General features: G+C 42.2%; 1 protein-coding gene across 12 annotated transcripts in view; it reads left to right on the top strand.

Moving 5' to 3' along the window:
- The first annotated feature begins 569 nt into the window (after nt 1–569).
- Nucleotides 570–18674, top strand: part of arnt2 (aryl-hydrocarbon receptor nuclear translocator 2) — a 104148-nt gene continuing 86043 nt past the window's right edge. Inside the window, exons 1-7 of one of the 12 annotated variants that reach the window (XM_031812370.1) lie at nt 570–885; nt 3633–3747; nt 4086–4127; nt 11401–11448; nt 13003–13053; nt 17803–18004; nt 18291–18323. In XM_031812370.1, coding sequence (XP_031668230.1) covers nt 855–885; nt 3633–3747; nt 4086–4127; nt 11401–11448; nt 13003–13053; nt 17803–18004; nt 18291–18323 — 522 coding nt within the window. In that variant the 5' untranslated portion in view covers nt 570–854. Of the gene's footprint in view, nt 886–3632; nt 3748–4085; nt 4128–11400; nt 11449–13002; nt 13054–17790; nt 18005–18290; nt 18324–18674 lie in introns of all 12 variants that reach the window. The other 11 variants (XM_031812369.1, XM_031812375.1, XM_031812373.1 and 8 more) reach the window with 11 other exon arrangements.

Here is an 18674-nt window from a genome sequence, read left to right as displayed (position 1 = left end):
GTAAATTATCTTTCCGCTGTCTTCACTTGTGTTGCATGTTGCACATCAAATTGCAAATATAACCCTATTGAAAAAATGAAAACATATATTGAAAAAAAAGCAACTATTGTGAGTTAAATCAGGATGGGTGGAATCTTGAGAACGGCCTAGATTTTACATCTCCAACTCCCAGAATCTTGCTGTTTTGTGCAGATTCTGAAACAATGCCCTGTGGATTCATCCATTTAAAATGATCTGTGACATTGGAAGTCATGTCCTCTATGCATCTCAAGTGGATTGATCTTCACATCAAACACATGTAGCTAGTTCTCGTATTTTACAAAGTGAGTGCTGTTGAAGCGTCATAAATGCTTACAAAGCAAACATTTGGCCTATTTGGGATGACATTTTAGCCTACTTGATTGGGCTGTTCTATTCTATATGAAAGATAGGACCACGATTCAACAAGTGATTACTGGCAAAGGATGTTAGGCTACTCTATCTCACTGACATTAACTGACTTTTCATCTTTCAAAGCTTAATTTGACTCAAAGCAAAGATAGAGGCAACACAATTAATTCAAGTGAAGTCTCGCGGTGTTTAGACACCTTTCAGACATCTTGCATTTTTCAGTCTGAAAGAACGAATTTATAAAATACCGTTGACTTCATCGGGCCAAGCGAACCCGAAATAACAGGGCCTTTATTGTTGATATTCGTGACTTATTTGTATTTCGACCGAATGCATGTGAGGCTATAGGTGGCTGAACCGAGAGCTCGCGTGCCAAACCACTGAGCGGATTGTCTCTCCCGGGGCTCTCGAGCCGTATTGTGCGTCATTTTCATAGCTGCATCTTGTTTTTCTATCGAGGCAACATGGCAACTCCCGCCGCGGTCAATCCATCGGGTAAGTCGCGATTTATCTTAAGGAAAAAACAAAAACAGTGGGGGTTTAATGGTGATTTATATCTTTAAAATGTAACATCTATTTTTGACATTTACCGGAATGGAAAGCGGCGCTTAGCTGAAGACGCCGACGTCAGGCTCACAGAGCTCAAGCTCTCCACAGCATCCCCTTCCCCCACGGAGCTATCGCAGCCTCAAAACACTTTCTGTACACCTAGAAACGCATTTTCTTCCTTATAGCGTGAACATACGTCCATTATTTACACACAAACAGGCTATAATAGGGGCAGAAGCTTTTTAATGTATTGTATGTGTTATCTGCACGCAAAATTAGATGCTGGTTGCGTTTTGGCTCAATCCAACAGGCAGCTAGTTAGCTGCTGCTACGTGCTCTGATTTCACCGAATAGCCAGTCCCCCTCACGATACAAAGGTTATTTTGCATACCGAGCCCTTGGCCTATCGACGTTAACTCGGGCAATTTGAGTCGAGTCATTTCGACGTTTGTCACTGGTGTCAGTAACAGCGATTTGTTGGTCCCTCTCCATCGCCGGTTGATTCGACAGTCATTAGCTAGATGAAATCTGCAGCTTGCTAGGCGCTAACAACACTGTAGCCTGGCTTTCTTTACTCAGTGTTATTTGAGGAAGAAGTTAAACCTTAACCTAGTGGCCTAGCTAGTCTTATTTGCATGACCAGTAAAACTACCTTTATATGCCTGTGTTTGAACCTTGAAGCTCTAGTTGTCATGTAATGACAGTCACAAAGGCGTTAATTACATTGTTGCTGTTATGTAGTCATTACGTTGTTACATTGTTACTGAGCAAATAAACGTACACACAGCATACACTTTTGTTGTTAGATCTTTACTGTATTACGGAAGCACTAGGCTACAATGCATCCTTAGCGGAGGTGCAATTATATCGCTGGCGCTCTTATTAATATAATCAATTCTGGGCAATGATACAAGTTTGGTAGTGATATAGAAGCAAAACATTTAGAGGAAGGCAAACAATGGTTTATATACACGTTGCTGAATTGCTGCTCGTCATCAAATTATGTGTAGGCTATGGAATGTAGCCTGAGCCTTGTGTGTTGAAAAATACTACTCTAAAAATAGGCCTAAATCTTACGTTTCCTAATGTGCATTCACTCCAGTTCTATTTGCTCTGTTTAGCCTAGGCCTGGTGTCTTTTGTATACAGTAACGTTAACTGATTATTGAAACTAACTGTTCTACTGCCAAAAACATTTAAGAAATACAGCTTCGATTTTACTGTCATTTCCAATAATAACCACAACAGCAGGCCTCTCTCTCATTGGATATGCACATTTAAGTCTAATGAAGAAATAACTGGGGTGTTAACAGCACCGTGGCTGCATATAGAGTTGCCATGTGAAGAGAAGCATGGAACAGAATGAACAATCAACTGATTATTACCTGGGTTGCGTTCCAATAATATTTCATTTCTCCTGAAGAGTACACTCCTGAACTACTTCCCACTAATCTAAAAGCATTGCATAAAAAAAAAAAATGTATTTACCAAAGAGCATTATTTTTCATTAAAGCCAGATTACACAATGCATTAATCTCCTTTTATCCCAGTAACAAACCTATTTGTCAGATTATGCGATAGGCTATAATCCATGTTTGTTGTGTTTTGTTGTGAGAGCCAGTGATATTATGATGTCTTTGGGTGGATTGAAGAAGCTACACAGGGAATGCTGCTACTAGACATGGTGGCGCTGCTCCTAAGTAATGATAGGAGAAACCCCGGCTGTCCTCTCCAGCCCTAGCCTCCTGTAGCCAGACACTGTGTCCTGGCTGTCCTCTCCAGCCCTAGCCTCCTGTAGCCAGATGCTGTGTGACCTGGCTGTCCTCTCCAGCCCTAGCCTCCTGTAGCCAGACACTGTGTCCTGGCAGTCCTCTCCAGCCCTAGCCTCCTGTAGCCAGATGCTGTGTGTCTTGGCTGTCCTCTCCAGCCCTAGCCTCCTGTAGGCAGACGCTGTGTGTCCAGGCTGTCCTTTCCAGCCCTAGCCTCCTGTAGCCAGACACTGTGTTCTCACCTAGAACCACAGTACGCCATGCTATGTCTGGCTGCCACCTCCTGAGCACTAGTTATTATGCATGTATGAGTTGAAGTGTTGTTTACATACCTCTAGGCTACTTCATTAATGAATGAATTAGTTGGTTGTTTCTTTGCTGGGGTCTGCATTGCAGCTGGGGGTTTTCCAAGACAGAAAAGTAGAAGCTAGTGGAGGAGACAGAGAGGGAAGGATAGGAAAGGGAGGGAGAGGAGAGGGGAAAACATTAGCTTGTATCAAATATTAACAGAACTGCTGGAAGCACTGGGGCAGAGAAGGGGGTTTGTTTAGCATATCCATAACATCTGGCTGATGGAGTGAATGAGTAGACCAGAGAGAGAGAGAGGGGGTGAGTTGGTAGGCCTGGGAGAAGGAAAGGCACAGAGAGAGAAATTGTGATTTGGCACGCAATGTGCTTCAGCTCACCACCCAGCACGACACGGAGCGCCATATTCAGTCTTTCTGTGTCCTAAAACAGGCTGGATTTAGGCTACATTGAAAACACCAGAAAAGCCACCATGGCATGTTCTTGTGGAGGTTCAGGTACCACATGGCCATGTCCACGCTTTCAGAGTAATATTAATGCAGCTGTAATACAGTCACAATGTCACACAATGTCTAATGCCATGTTCTCATGTGGTACCTTTCTCTGTCCTCTGTTCCAGAGATGGGCAGTGAGTTGCCGGGGCCCGTTACTATGCCGGGGGCGGTGGTGGGGGCGGGCCAAGTGAGGATGGGCGGAGCCATGCCAGGCCGCGGGGGCAAGAGGAGATCCGGAGGGTGAGTACTATTTGATATCTGCATTTTACCCACAAGGCTATTCCACTGGTGTTCCAGGAGTATTACACCAGTATATCAAGAGTATTCCAGGTTTATCCCAGGACCAAATATCAATAGAATTGCTTCATTCCAATGAGCAGAACTTCAGGCATGGATAACAAAAACACAGAGCAAGCACACAGGCCAATATTCCAATGTTGAATTTCAAATTAGCTTTATTAGCAGGACAGAGTAACACACCAGAGATATACAATGTATGATAGTTTGACATAGTGTCACCGAAAAAAGCAAACAGTAATCTCATATAGCTGCATGTATGATTAAAAAAACACTCTCAGGTCGAAGACAGAGGGAACAGAAGATTTCGGGAGTATTCCACGGTACGTTAACGCCCGGGGTGAAATCAGGACATATTTACCCCATGCCCTGGCATTCTGCCTATACAACAACATACAGTGCATTCGGAAAGTATTCAGACCCCTTTACCTTTTCCACATTTTGTTACATTACAGCCTTATTCTAAAATGGATTAAATTGTGTTTTCCCCCCTCATCAATCTACACACAATACCCCATAATGACAAAGCAAAAACAGGTTGGATGGGGAGCGTTGCTGCACAGCTATTTTCAGGTCTTTCCAGAGATGTTAGATCAGGTTCAAGTCCGGGCTCTGGCTGGGCCACTCAAGGACATTCAGAGACTTGTCCCGAAGCCACTCCTGCGTTGTCTTGGCTGTGTTCTTAGGGTCGTTGTCCTGTTGGAAGGTGAAACTTCGCCCCAGTCTGAGGTCCTGAGCGCTCTGTAACAGGTTTTCATAAAGGATCTCTCAGTACTTTGTTCCGTTCATCTTTCCCTCGATGCTGACTAATATCCCAGTCCCTGCCGCTGAAAAACATTCCTACAGCATGATGCTGCCACCACCATGCTTCACTGTAGGGATGGTGCCAGGTTTCCTCTAGACGTGACACTTAAGGCCAAAGAGTTCAATCTTGTTTCTCATAATTTGAGTCTTTAGGTGCCTTTCGGCAAACTCCAAGCAGGCTATCCGGTGCCTTTTACTGAGGAGTGGCTACCGTCTGGCCATTCTACCATAAAGGCCTGATTGGTAGAAGATGCAGAGATGGTTGGCCTTCTGGAAGGTTCTGCCATCTCCACAGAGGGTTCTTGGTCACCTCCCTGACCAAGGCCCTTCTCCCCGGTTGCACAATTTAGCAGGGCGGCCAGCTCTAGTGAGAGTCTTGGTGGTTCTAAACGTCTTCCATTTAAGAAAGATGGAGGCCACTGTGTTCTTGGGGCCCTTCAATGCTGCAGAATTATTTTGTACCCTTCCCCAGATCGGTACCTCCACACAATCCTGTCTCGAAGCTCTACGGACAATTCCTTCGACCTCATGGCTTGGTTTCTTCTCTGATATGCACTGTCAACTGTGGGAACCTATATAGACAGGTCTGGCCTTTCCAAATCATGTCCAATCAATTGAATTTACCAATCAAGTTGTAGAAACATCTCAAAGATGATCAATGGAAAACATGTGCCTGAGCTCAATTTTATGACTCCTAGCAAAGGGTCTGAATGCTTATGTATATATATATAAGGTATTTCTGTTTTCTATTTTAGAGTAAGGCCGTAACAAAATGTGTAAAAGTCAAGGGGTTTGAATACTTTCTGAATGCACTGTATCCATTATACATCTAGCCTACACCAACATGAAGAAATAAAAGCCAAAGCCATCCAGGCAACTCGACATGACACGGAACACAACAGGGACCCGTCTAGGGCATCTTTTATTTACTCCTTACATGAATGTCTGTGGATAGAAAAACTGGAGACATGTCATTTCCAGTAGGAGCCTGACTAAGACGGTCAGCAACACATACTGACACAGAGTAATGATCCTCAATTTTCACTGAGAGAGGCTTGATGCTTGTGCTCGGTGGAAGCATGCTGTATGTATACTGCATTACCTCTACTATCACACATAACCATGCATACTGCATTACCTCTACTATCACGCATAACCATGCATACTACATTACCTCTACTATCACGCATAACCATGCATACTGCATTACCTCTACTATCACGCATAACCATGCATACTGCATTACCTCTACTATCAGACATAGCCGTGCATACTGCATTACCTCTACTATCACGCATAACCGTGCATAGTGCATTACCTCTACTATCAGACATAGCCATGCATACTGCATTACCTCTACTATCAGACATAGCCATGCATACTGCATTACCTCTACTATCAGACATAGCCATGCATACTGCATTACCTCTACTATCAGACATAGCCATGCATACTGCATTACCTCTACTATCCGACATAGCCATGCATACTGCATTACCTCTACTATCACGCATAACCATGCATAGTGCATTACCTTTAATATAACACATAACCATACATGGTGCATTACCTCTACTATCACACAACCATGCGTACTGCATTACCTCTACTATCAGACATAACCGTGCATACTGCATTACCTCTACTATTACCTCTACTATCAGATATAACCGTGCATAGTGCATTACCTCAACTATCAGGCATGCATACTGCATTACCTCTCCTATCAGACATAACCATGCGTACAACATTACCTCTCCAATCAGACATAAGCATGCATGCTGCATTACAGCTCTCCTATCAGACATAACCATGCATACTACGCTGTGACATGTTAGTCTGTGTAGTTGTTTTCTATTTCCTGGTTTCCTTGGTTACTCACCTCCCTATAACTGGAGGAGATCTGAGGTCCCTCCCCTGAGACCTTCTCTCCTCCAATGTGTGTTGAGAAGGAGGCAAGGAGAGAGGACGCGGGGAATCGAGGAAAGAGTTGAGAAAGAACCATTGAATGGGGAAAGCCACACTACTGAGGGACTGCATGTGACAGACAGAGACAGACAGACAAGCAGACAGAGTGATACTTAGGAATACAGAGAGACAGACAAGCAGACAGTGATACTTAGGAATACAGAGAGACAGACAAGCAGACAGAGTGATACTTAGGAATACAGAGAGACAGACAAGCAGACAGAGTGATACTTAGGAATGCAGAGAGGCAGACAGAGTGATACTTAGGAATACATAGACAGACAAATACTCATCAGTCACTTCTACTATTATCAGAAGAATGAGTGGCAGAGAAGATTATTATCACAGACTATAGCATTAAGGTGAAGGCTGTAGTTACTCAGCACTCAACTCATGACACTACTCAGTGACTGTGTTCCTTTATACCTCAGTTATAACAGTAACTGGCCCTCTGTTTAACTCTATCTTGGTCCGTCATCAGGTGCGAACTCGACCGGAGGCTGAATTCAGTCAAGCCTAAGAATCATTCACAATCTCAGTCATATATGCTCTAGCTAATCAGTCATCAGATTAAGTGAAATATACTGGTGTACATTGCTTTGACACACACACACACAACAAAGCTTATCTGTTATCAACAGGTCGCTGTATCAAGACCAAAAAAAGCCGATACCGATTAATCGACCACATTTTTGTAATAATGACAATTACAACAATACTGAATGAACTTATTTTAACTTAATATAATACATAAATAAAAATCCATTTAGCCTCAAATAAATAATGAAACATGTTCAATTTGGTTTAAATAATGCAAAAACAAAGTGTTGGAGAAGTTCAAGTGCAATATGTGCCATGTAAAAAAGCTAACGTTTGAGTTCCTTCCTCTCCTCGCCCCTACCTGGGCTGGAACCAGGAACACATCGACAACAGCCACACTCAAAGCAGCGTTACCCATCGCTCCGCAAAAGCCGCAGCCCTTGCAGAGCGAAAGGAATAGCTACTCCAAGTCTCAGAGCGAGTGACGTTTGAAACAGTATTAGCGCACACCCAGCTAACTAGCTAGCCATTTCACATCGGTTACACCAGCCATTAGGCTGATAGGCTTGAAGTCATAAACAGCACTGTGCTTGTGAAGAGCTGCTGGCAAAATGCACGAAAGTGCTGTTTGAATTAATGCTTACGAGCCTGCTGCTGCCTACCATCGCTCAGTCAGACTGCTCTATCAAATCATAGACTTAATTATAACATAATAACACACAGAAATACAAGCCTTTGGTCATTAATCTGGTCGAATCCGGAAACTATCATTTCGAAAACAAAAGGTTTATTCTTTCAGTGAAATATGGAACCGTTCAGTATTTTATCTAACATTTGGCATCCCTAAGTCTAAATATTCTTGTTACATTGCACAACCTTCAATGTTGTCATAATTATGGCAAATTAGTTCGCAATGAGCCAGGCTGCCTCTGGCAGGTATACCCTGGCTATGCGTGCAATGAACGCAAGAGAAATGACACCATTTCACCTGGTTAATATTGCCTGCTAACCTGGATTTATTTTAGCTAAATATGCAGGTTTTAAAATATATACTTCTGTGTATTGATTTTAAGAAAGGCATTGGTGTTTATGGTTAGGTTCAGTCGTCCAACGATTGTGCTTTTTTCGCAAATGCGCTTTTGTTAAATAATCCCCCAGCGTTGCATCGATTATATGCAACGCAGGACACGCTAGATAACTAGTAACATCATCAACCATGTGTAGTTAACTAGTGATTATGATTGATTGATTGTTTTTATAAGATAAGTTGAATGCTAGCTAGCAACTTACCTTGGCTTCTACTGCATTCGCGTAACAGGCAGGCTCCTCGTGGAGTGCAATGAGAGGCAGGTGGTTAGTGCGTTGGACTAGTTAACTGTAAGGTTGCAAGATTGGTTCCCCCGAGCTGACAAGGTGAAAATCTGTCGTTCTGACTTGCCTAGTTAAATAAAGGTATAAAAATACAAATAAAATGTAAAAAAATCGTCGCCCAAAAATGCTGATTTCCGATTGTTATGAAAACTTGAAATCGTCCCTTATTAATCGGCCATTCTGATTAATCGGTCGACCTCTAATCAAGACATCACAGGTCAATTCAGTAGTCTGTTAGACACACCGGTGTGAGATGAGTTTGACAAACGCCACTCTGGACGAGTCATCACTAGTGGTATAGCAACCTTTCAACTACAGAGGCGGGATCAGCAGTTTGCACTGAGCAATACCTACTTGATGGTACTTTTTGAACAATAACGATACGTTTTATTTCTATAGTGCTGATCATGTGAAAGGCAAACACCGCACATTGCTTTACATTACAAAGGCAACGTGCAAAAATAGACGTCACACCTCTGGAACCGTTTGTGATTCTGAGGTGTTTGTCCGTTCAGTGTGTTGACTCACTTCACTAAAACAGTAAGGCTTTAAAGGTATGATTTCTTCTCATGATCCGTTGTTTCTTGACACACATGTTGTGTGAAAAGCAACCTTGAAATGTACTCAAATGCTGCATAAGAAAAGACTCCTCAGAAATGTGGGCGTAACGTAAGGTTTTTAATGCTCTTTCTGATACTCTTTAATCAAATGTCTCAGTGAAGTTGAGTTGCAGTGTTTTCACCATAACATGTCGACTGCAGGGCCCATGGGCCCTAGTCCAAAAGTGGTGCACTATAGGGGCAAAGTGTGCCATTTGAGACTCAGTCTTAGTGTCGAGGGACGCAGAGGAAATTGATTCATTTATCTGTTTGGCAGTGACTATGCATTTCACAATTTCTGTTGTTGTTGCACCAGGTCCTTGAACAGGGGAGGAAATAAGCATTCTCATTGTTCAAGAGGAACAGGGAGGAAATAAGCATTCTCATTGTTCAAGAGGAACAGGGAGGAAATAAGCATTCTCATTGTTCAGGAGGAACAGGGGGGAAATAAGCATTCTCATTGTTCAGGAGGAACAGGGAGGAAATAAGCATTCTCATTGTTCAGGAGGAACAGGGAGGAAATAAGCATTCTCATTGTTCAAGAGGAACAGGGAGGAAATAAGCATTCTCATTGTTCAGGAGGAACAGGGAGGAAATGAGCATTCTCATTGTTCAGGAGGAACAGGGAAGAAATAAGCATTCTCATTGTTCAGGAGGAACAGGGAGGAAATAAGCATTCTCATTGTTCAGGAGGAACAGGGAGGAAATGAGCATTCTCATTGTTCAGGAGGAACAGGGAGGAAATGAGCATTCTCATTGTTCAAGAGGAACTGAGGAGGAAATGAGCATTCTCATTGTTCAAGAGGAACTGAGGAGGAAATGAGCATTCTCATTGTTCAAGAGGAACTGAGGAGGAAATGAGCATTCTCATTGTTCAAGAGGAACTGAGGAGGAAATGAGCATTCTCATTGTTCAAGAGGAACTGAGGAGGAAATGAGCATTCTCATTGTTCAAGAGGAACTGAGGAGGAAATGAGCATTCTCATTGTTCAAGAGGAACTGAGGAGGAAATGAGCATTCTCCTTGTTCAAGAGGAACTGAGGAGGAAATGAGCATTCTAATTGTTCAGGAGGAACTGAGGAGGAAATTAGCATTCTCATTGTTCAAGAGGAACTGAGGAGGAAATTAGCATTCTCATTGTTCAGGAGGAACTGAGGAGGAAATGGGCATTCTCATTGTTCAGGAGGAACAGGGAGGAGATAAGCATTCTAATTGTTCAGGAGGAACTGAGGAGGAAATGGGCATTCTCATTGTTCAGGAGGAACAGGGAGGAGATAAGCATTCTAATTGTTCAGGAGGAACTGAGGAGGAAATGAGCATTCTCATTGTTCAGGAGGAATTAGGAGGAACTGGGGAGGAAATGAGCATTCTAATTGTTCAGGAGGAACTGAGGAGGAAATGAGCATTCTCATTGTTCAGGGGGACCTGAGGAGGAAATAAGCATTCTCATTGTTCAGGAGGAACTGGGGAGGAAATGAGCATTCTAATTGTTCAGGAGGAACTGAGGAGGAAATGAGCATTCTCATTGTTCAGGAGGAACTGAGGAGGAAATGAGCATTCTCATTGTTCAGGAGGAACTGAGGAGGAAATGAGCATTCTCATTGTTCAGGAGGAACTGAGGAGGAAATAAGCCTTCTCATTGTTCAGGAGGAACTGAGGAGGAAATACGCATTCTCAAGGTTCAGGAGGAACTGAGGAGGAAATAAGCATTCTCATTGTTCAGGAGGAACTGAGGAGGAAATGAGCACTCTCATTGTTCAGGAGGAACAGAGGAGGAAATGAGCATTCTCATTGTTCAGGAGGAACTGAGGAGGAAATACGCATTCTCAAGGTTCAGGAGGAACTGAGGAGGAAATGAGCATTCTCATTGTTCAGGAGGAACTGAGGAGGAAATGAGCACTCTCATTGTTCAGGAGGAACAGGGAGGAAATGAGCACTCTCATTGTTCAGGAGGAACAGGGAGGAAATGAGCACTCATTGTTCAGGAGGAACAGGGAGGAAATGAGCATTCTCATTGTTCAGGAGGAACAGGGAGGAAATGAGCACTCTCATTGTTCAGGAGGAACAGGGAGGAAATGAGCATTCTCATTGTGGTAGCTCCTCTGTTTGATATTTTTTATATTTTGTGTCCACTGGATTAGAAAGCTAGAAAGATTTGGCTGTCAAGCTAATTTCCCTCTGCAGGAAAATATAAGCATACAGCCATAAAACAATGGCAATACACACATATGGACAGTTTGCACACACACACACACACACACACACACACACACACCCTAGACTAGATGACTAACTGTTTTGGTCTTTGATTGCAGGATGGACTTTGATGACGAGGATGGGGAAGGACCAAGTAAATTTTCAAGGTGAGAACAGTGAACGATGGCCCACTGATATTTCCATGTAATAAGTATCACTCATTGTTATAACAAATGACTCTTTCTATGAGAAGCAGTCAAGTTCTAGACTTGAAGTTGTTGCTATGAGTGTTTATTATACAGAATTCCATATTTTGTACAATCATTCCTTGTTGTCATCTTATTGCTGTGGACATTCAATCACATTTACCAAACCCATTGTTTCATATTTTCAAGCGTTTTAACATTTTTGATCTGTTAAACGTTTTTTTGTTCCTCAAAAGCAGCTTCAGCTGTCGTTCCACCCACAGGCATTCTCTCACGTGTTGTTTTTCTCCAACGTGTGGTTTTTCCTCTCTATTCTATGTTCTCTCAGATTTATCCAGAGTTCTCTGGCAGCAGTGGTCTCTGTTAGTGGAGTGGAGACAATGCCCTCTGCTGGGGAGAAGATAAACTACAACAGCATGTTGTATATACTGAGAAACACACTACTACCTCTACCACATTACTAACTCTCTCATTTTAAAATTGATGAGAAGAGCCTACCAAACAACCAGAGCCCTTTGACCAAAAATACCACTGGTAAATAGTGGGCTTTGTTGCAGACATCCAGCATGCCACAGTTTATTATACAAAGTGTTCTCACACACCTTCTGAAAGTCTCTTGTTACTCCACACCTCACCAGGCCACGGGAAGTCCTATTTTTCAGGTTCTCTCCCCTGTCCACTCTAGTGAGGCCTTCTTAGAGGCCAGAGAGTACCGATCCCATAGGGCTCTGGTCAAAAGTTGTGCACTACATAGGGAATAGTTAGCACTTTTACAGCCACTTAATACAACGCATGCCCATTTTCTGCTGTTACACCCATTACCTGTCCTGTGATGTTGCTCTCATCAAAATATCTAAAACTTTTAAAATCCCATAAATAGCATGTGTATCATTCTAATTGTACATGTGTTATCCCATATTCAGGCTACCGTGTTCAGGTTACTGTGTTAGGGTGTGTTCAGGCTACTGTGTTCAGGCTATTGTTATCAGGCTACTACTCTGTTATGGTGTGTCAGGCTACCGTGTTCAGGCTACCATGTTAGAGTGTGGTCAGGCTACCGTGTTTAGACTACGGTTATCAGGCTACTGTGCTAAAGCTACTGTGTTAGGGTGTGGTCAGGTTACGGTTATCAGTCTACTGTGTCAGGCTACTGTTCTCAGGATATTGTGTTCAGGCTACTGTGTTAGTGTGGTCAGGCTACCGTGTTTAGACAATGGTTATCAGTCTACTGTGTTAGGCTACTGTTCTCAGGATACTGTGTTCAGGCTACCGTGTTTAGACTATGGTTATCATTCTACTGTGTTAGGCTACTGTGTTCAGGCTACCGTGTTTAGACTATGGTTATCATTCTACTGTTCTCAGGCTACTGTGTTCAGGCTACCGTGTTTAGACTACTGTTCTCAGTCTACTGTTCTCAGGCTACCGTGGTCATGCTACTGTGTTCAGGTGTTTGCGTCTCAGTGAGTGGTGTCCAAGGTGTTACATTCTGTGTTTCTTCTCTGCTCCTCTCTCTAGGTATGATGATGATGATCAGATACCTGGTGATGATAAGGAGAGGTATGCCAGGTAGGCCTGGCCTGCTAGAGCTCCATAGGATTTCACTGACTCGCCCCACCTCCCAGGGCTTGACTAAAACACTTACCTAACGTTTACAGCGGTGTCAGGTTACACCTGCTCTTTTCACCAGTGAATAAAACACTACATGCATTTGTTTTAAACACTAACTGTTAATCATGGATAAAAGGGATGTTTTTACAGTTGTCTTTCATTCCTTAATGGAAATATCAGGTGTAAACTTAATTTCAAACAGTGCAGCCAAGCGCTGAGTGAATTTGACCCACAGAGATGTGGAGACTTGGATAGAATACAGTCAAAAGGAAAGCCTAAATTCCCAGGGATTTCAGATGGAAAGCCTAAATTCCCAGGGATTTCAGATGGAAAGCCTAAATGCCCAGGGATTTCAGATGGAAAGCCTAAATGCCCAGGGATTTCAGATGGAAAGCCTAAATTCCCAGGGATTTCAGATGGAAAGCCTAAATTCCCAGGGATTTCAGATGGAAAGCCTAAATGCCCAGGGATTTAAGATGGACAGCCTAAATGCCCAGGGATTTAAGATGGAAAGCCTAAATGCCCAGGGACTTCAAGTAAATCATACCAAATCAAAAATGAATCAAAGCTCCCCTAGTTTATATTAGTAACTCTGAATACAAACCTACTTTTCAAAATGGTCAATTTATTAATCTGATGTTTTATTCATCATTCATCTTCATAATGTATTTATGCCACCAGACCTGCTATGGAAATTAAGGTTGTGTCCCAAATGGCTCCCTATTCAGGTAGTACTGACTCAAAAAGGGCTTGTATGGAAACCTCACCCTATTCAGGTAGTACTGACCCAAAAGGGCTTGTATGGAAACCTCACCCTATTCAGGTAGTACTGACCCAAAAGGGCTTGTATGGAAACCTCACCCTATTCAGGTAGTACTGACTCAAAAAGGGCTTGTATGGAAACCTCACCTATTTGGGACATTAGAAATACAGTGCCTTCAGAAAGTATTCACACCCCTGGACTTTTTCCATATTTTGTGTTACAGCCTGAATTTAAATTGATTCAATTTAGATGTTTTTGTCACTGTCCTACACACAATACCTCATAATGTCGAAGTGTTTACAAATGAAAATCTGAAATGTCTTGAGTCAATAAGTATTCAAGCCCGTTGTTATGCAAGCCTAAATAAGTTCAGGAGGAAACATTTTTCACAAGTTGTATGGACTCACTCTGTCTGCAATAATAGTGTTTAACTTCTCTAGGGGGTGTGGGACAGTAGCGTCCCACCTGGCCAACATTCAGTGAAATTGCAGAGTGCCAAATTTAAATGACTATAATTACTATATATTTAACTTTCATGAAATCACAATTTAAATACATCAAAATAAAGCTTAACTTGTTGTTAATCCAGCCGCCGTGTCATATTTCAAAAAGGCTTTATGGCGAAAGCAAACCATGCGATTATCTGAGGACAGCACTCAGCACACAAAACATTACATACAGTAACCAGCCAAGTAGATTAGTCACAAAAGTCAGAAATAGAAATAAAATGAATCACTTACCTTTGATGATCTTTGTATGGTTGCACTCACAAGACGCCCAGTTACACAATAAATGTTTGTTTTGTTCGATAAAGTCCCTCTTTATATCCAAAATCCTCAATTTTGTTGGCGCGTTTTGTTCAGTAATCTAATAGCTCAAATGCGGTCACAAGAGGCAGACGAAAATTCCAACTAGTATCTGTAAAGTTCGTAGAAACATGTCAAACGATGTTTATAATCAATCCTCAGGTTGTTTTTAGCCTAAATAATTGATCATATTTCAACCGGACAATAGCGTCGTCAATATAAAAGAAGAACAAGAAAGGTGCGCTCTTGGTCAAGCGCAGGAAACAGCTCTGGGGACATCCCACTATCTACGGACTCAAAGTTGTCATTCTCTCATTTTTCAGAATAAAAGCCTGAAACAATGTCTAAAGACTATTCACAATAGTCTACTGACGGGGCGTACAAGCCCTCCTTCCTGACCGAACAGGTATTATAGGTGTCATTCTCTCATTTTTCAGAATAAAAGCCTGAAACAATGTCTAAAGACTATTCACAACAAGTGGAAGCCATAGAGAACGGAATCTGGGTCCTATCCCTTTAAAAGGTGGATAGGCTTTCATTGGAAAAACAGCCATTTCTAAATAATGGCACTTCTTGGGTAGGTTTTCCTCAGGTTTCCGCCTGCCATTTCAGTTCTGTTATACTCACATACATTATTTTAACAGTTCTAGAAACTTTGGAGTGTTTCCTATCCAAATCTACTAATTATATGCATACCCTGGCTTCTGGGCCTGAGTAGCAGGCAGTTTACTTTGGGCACACTTTTCATCCGGAGGTGAAAATAGTGCCTCCTACCCTAGTGAGGTTAACATGATTTTGGAATGACTACCTCTATACCCCACACATACAATTTTCTGTAAGGTCCCTCAGTCGAGACATGAATTTCAAACACAGATTCAACCACAAGACCACAGGTTTTCCAATGCCTAGCAAAGAAGGGTATCTATTGGTATATGGGTAAAACAATTAAGTAGATATTGAAAATTCCTTGGGCGTGGTGGAGTTATTCATTATACTTTAGATGGTATATCAATACACCCAGTCACTACAAAGACACAGGCGTCCTTCCTAACTCAGTTGCCAGAGAGGAAGGAAACCGCTCAGGGATTTCACCATGAGGCCAATGGTGACTTTTTAAAACAGTTAGTTTAAAACTGAGGATGGATCAACAACATTGCAGTTACTCCACAATACTAACCTAATTGACAGAGTGAAAAGAAGGAAGCCTGTACAGAATGCAAATATTCAAAAACATGCATCCTGTTTTCAGCAAAGCAATTCACTTTGTGTCCTGCAATCAAAGTGTCACGTTTGGGGCAAATCCAATACAACACATTACTGAGTACCACTCCATATTTTCAAGCATAGTGGTGGCTGCATCATGTTATGGGTGTACTTGTAATTGTTAAGGACTATGGAATATTTCAGGATAAAAAAGTATTGAATGGAGCTAAGCACAGCCAAAATCCTAGAGGAAAACCTAGTTAAGTCTCCTTTCCAACAGACACTGGGAGAGGAATTCAACTTTCAGAAGGACAATAACCTAAAACACAAGGCCACATTTACAATGGAGTTGCTTACCAAGAAGACAGTGAATGTTCCTGAGTGGCTGAGTTAGTTTTCACTTTGGCAAGACCTCAAAATGGTTGTCTAGCAATGATCAACAACCAATTTGACAGAACTTGAAGAACTTGGGCAAATGTTTCACAATCCAGGTGTAGAACACTGAGAGGTTTACCCAGAAAGACTCACAGCTGTAATCGCTGCCAAAGGTGATTGTAACATGTATTGACTCATTTGGGTTGAATACTTATCTAAGTAAGATATATTAGTGTTTTATTTTACACATTTTTGACCTTACCAAGTATTTTGTCTAGATCTTTGAAAAACATTACAATTAAATTCATTTTAATCCCACTTTGTAACAACAAAATGTTGTAAAAGTCAAGGGGTGTGAATACTTTCTGAAGGCAATGTATGTTATTCACACATGACGTTCATGATCAAATAAATGAACATAGAAATTGAGGACCTGTCTATCCGTAGCTCAGAGATTGTGTTCTGCTCTGCTGTGTTCTTTAATCCCTGTATGTTCTTTATGTCCTCAGAAGACAAACTCAAACGCTGAAAAGCAACTGAATAACTTCTCTTCTCCTAACTTCCCTTTAGTCTTCTCTAGTACAGAGTATTATGGTTCTTAGACTTACGAGCACGTACTCCTATCTCCAAGAATGGCTGGCAATGAATTCAGTTTATGTAAAAGTGTGTATCCAGCCATAGGTAGGTGTTGAACAACCAAGTTTGAAGTCGGTTCACTAGAGTTTACCTTACTGTATCAAAACTAACATACTAAGCTTTTAACACCGAATGTTCCAATTCAAACCAATGGAGGCGAATGATTTTGTAGGCAGCCCGTCCTGCCTAAACACCGCTAGGGGAAACACTGGTATATGCAGATGGTTGTCACTGGATGCTCATGTTAGAAAAAAAACTGCATTATCATGAAATCAGAATTGGGTTTAGGGTTATGGTGCATACACATCAATGCTAAAACAAATGCACAAACACACACCAAATCAGCCCACAGTACAGCCTCAAAGACCCCTTCTGTCTGTTCCATACTTTTCACTGATTTGTGAATTTTAAGATAAGAAATGATGTTTACATTTATATCCTGTCCACCGTGGCTGTAACGGTTTTCTTCTGGTGAAAGAGAGGCGGACCAAAATGCAGCGTGGTGGTTATTCATGTTTTTTAATGAAGAAAACTATACATGAATAAACTAACAAAACAATAAACGTGCGAAAACCTAAACAGCCTATCTGGTGACAACAAACGCAAAGACAGGAACAATCACCCACAGAACCCAACACAAAACAGGCTACCTAAATATGGTTCCCAATCAGAGACAATGACTAACACCTGCCTCTGATTGAGAACCATATCAGGCCAAACATAGAAATAGACAAACCAGACACACAACATAGAATGCCCACCCAGCTCACGTCCTGACCAACACTAAAACAAGGAAAACACATACGAACGATGGTCAGAACGTGACAGTGGCCAACCAGTGACGACCACCCCACCCTCCTGACCACCAGCGACGCCTCCCCCTATGTGTCTAAATCCTCCTCTCTGTTCCAGAGAGAACCACAGCGAGATAGAGCGGCGTCGCCGTAACAAGATGACCCAGTACATCACGGAGCTGTCGGACATGGTGCCCACCTGCAGCGCTCTGGCCCGCAAGCCAGACAAACTGACTATCCTCCGCATGGCCGTGTCCCACATGAAGTCCATGAGAGGGACCGGGAACACGTCCACTGACGGGGCGTACAAGCCCTCCTTCCTGACCGAACAGGTATTATAGGTGGGGGTGACGATGGCCGCGTTCCAGGCTGACTACATTGCAGACAACTACCAGCTAACTGCATCGTATGATATCGCAATCTGATAACCCAACTGCGCTGTCGATGAAATGGCACACGACTGTTGGTTGATGCCATGCAATGACTGCAATGTAGTCGGCCTGGAACACGACCAATGTGTGTGTGTTTTGTGGGTGGGTTGGTCATGGGGGCTGATGTGCGCGTATCTGTGTGTGTGTGCGTTTTGCGTGTGTGTGTGTGTCTGTGTGAGTAATTTAGCAGGGTCTACAAACCCTCCTCCTCAGCAAACAGGTAATAATAAAACAACTTTATTTGTATAGCACATTTCATACAGAGACCGCAACTCAAGGTGCTGTACATAATAAAATAGTAATAATAGTCATTAAAAAGTAAACAATAAAAAGACAAAGTAACATAAAAGGCAATAAAAGCAGCATAATATGATCAAAATGAATACAAACACATAGGAATTAGAGATGGAAAAAAAGTACATAAATAAACTAGTACAAAGCCAAACTGAAAAGGTGAGTCTATGAACTGGTTTTGTTCTATTCTCTTTGACTCTGCATTTGGGTTCTGTACGTTGGGTCTGCACATCTGTGCAGCTCTACAAATGATATCCGCTGACACAATTTCCTGTCA

This window comes from Oncorhynchus kisutch, unplaced genomic scaffold (assembly GCF_002021735.2).
Source record: "Oncorhynchus kisutch isolate 150728-3 unplaced genomic scaffold, Okis_V2 Okis03b-Okis08b_hom, whole genome shotgun sequence".
NCBI lineage: Eukaryota > Metazoa > Chordata > Actinopteri > Salmoniformes > Salmonidae > Oncorhynchus > Oncorhynchus kisutch.
The sequence above is the reverse complement of the archived record's forward strand: the minus strand, read 5'-3'. Positions and strand labels throughout refer to the sequence as shown.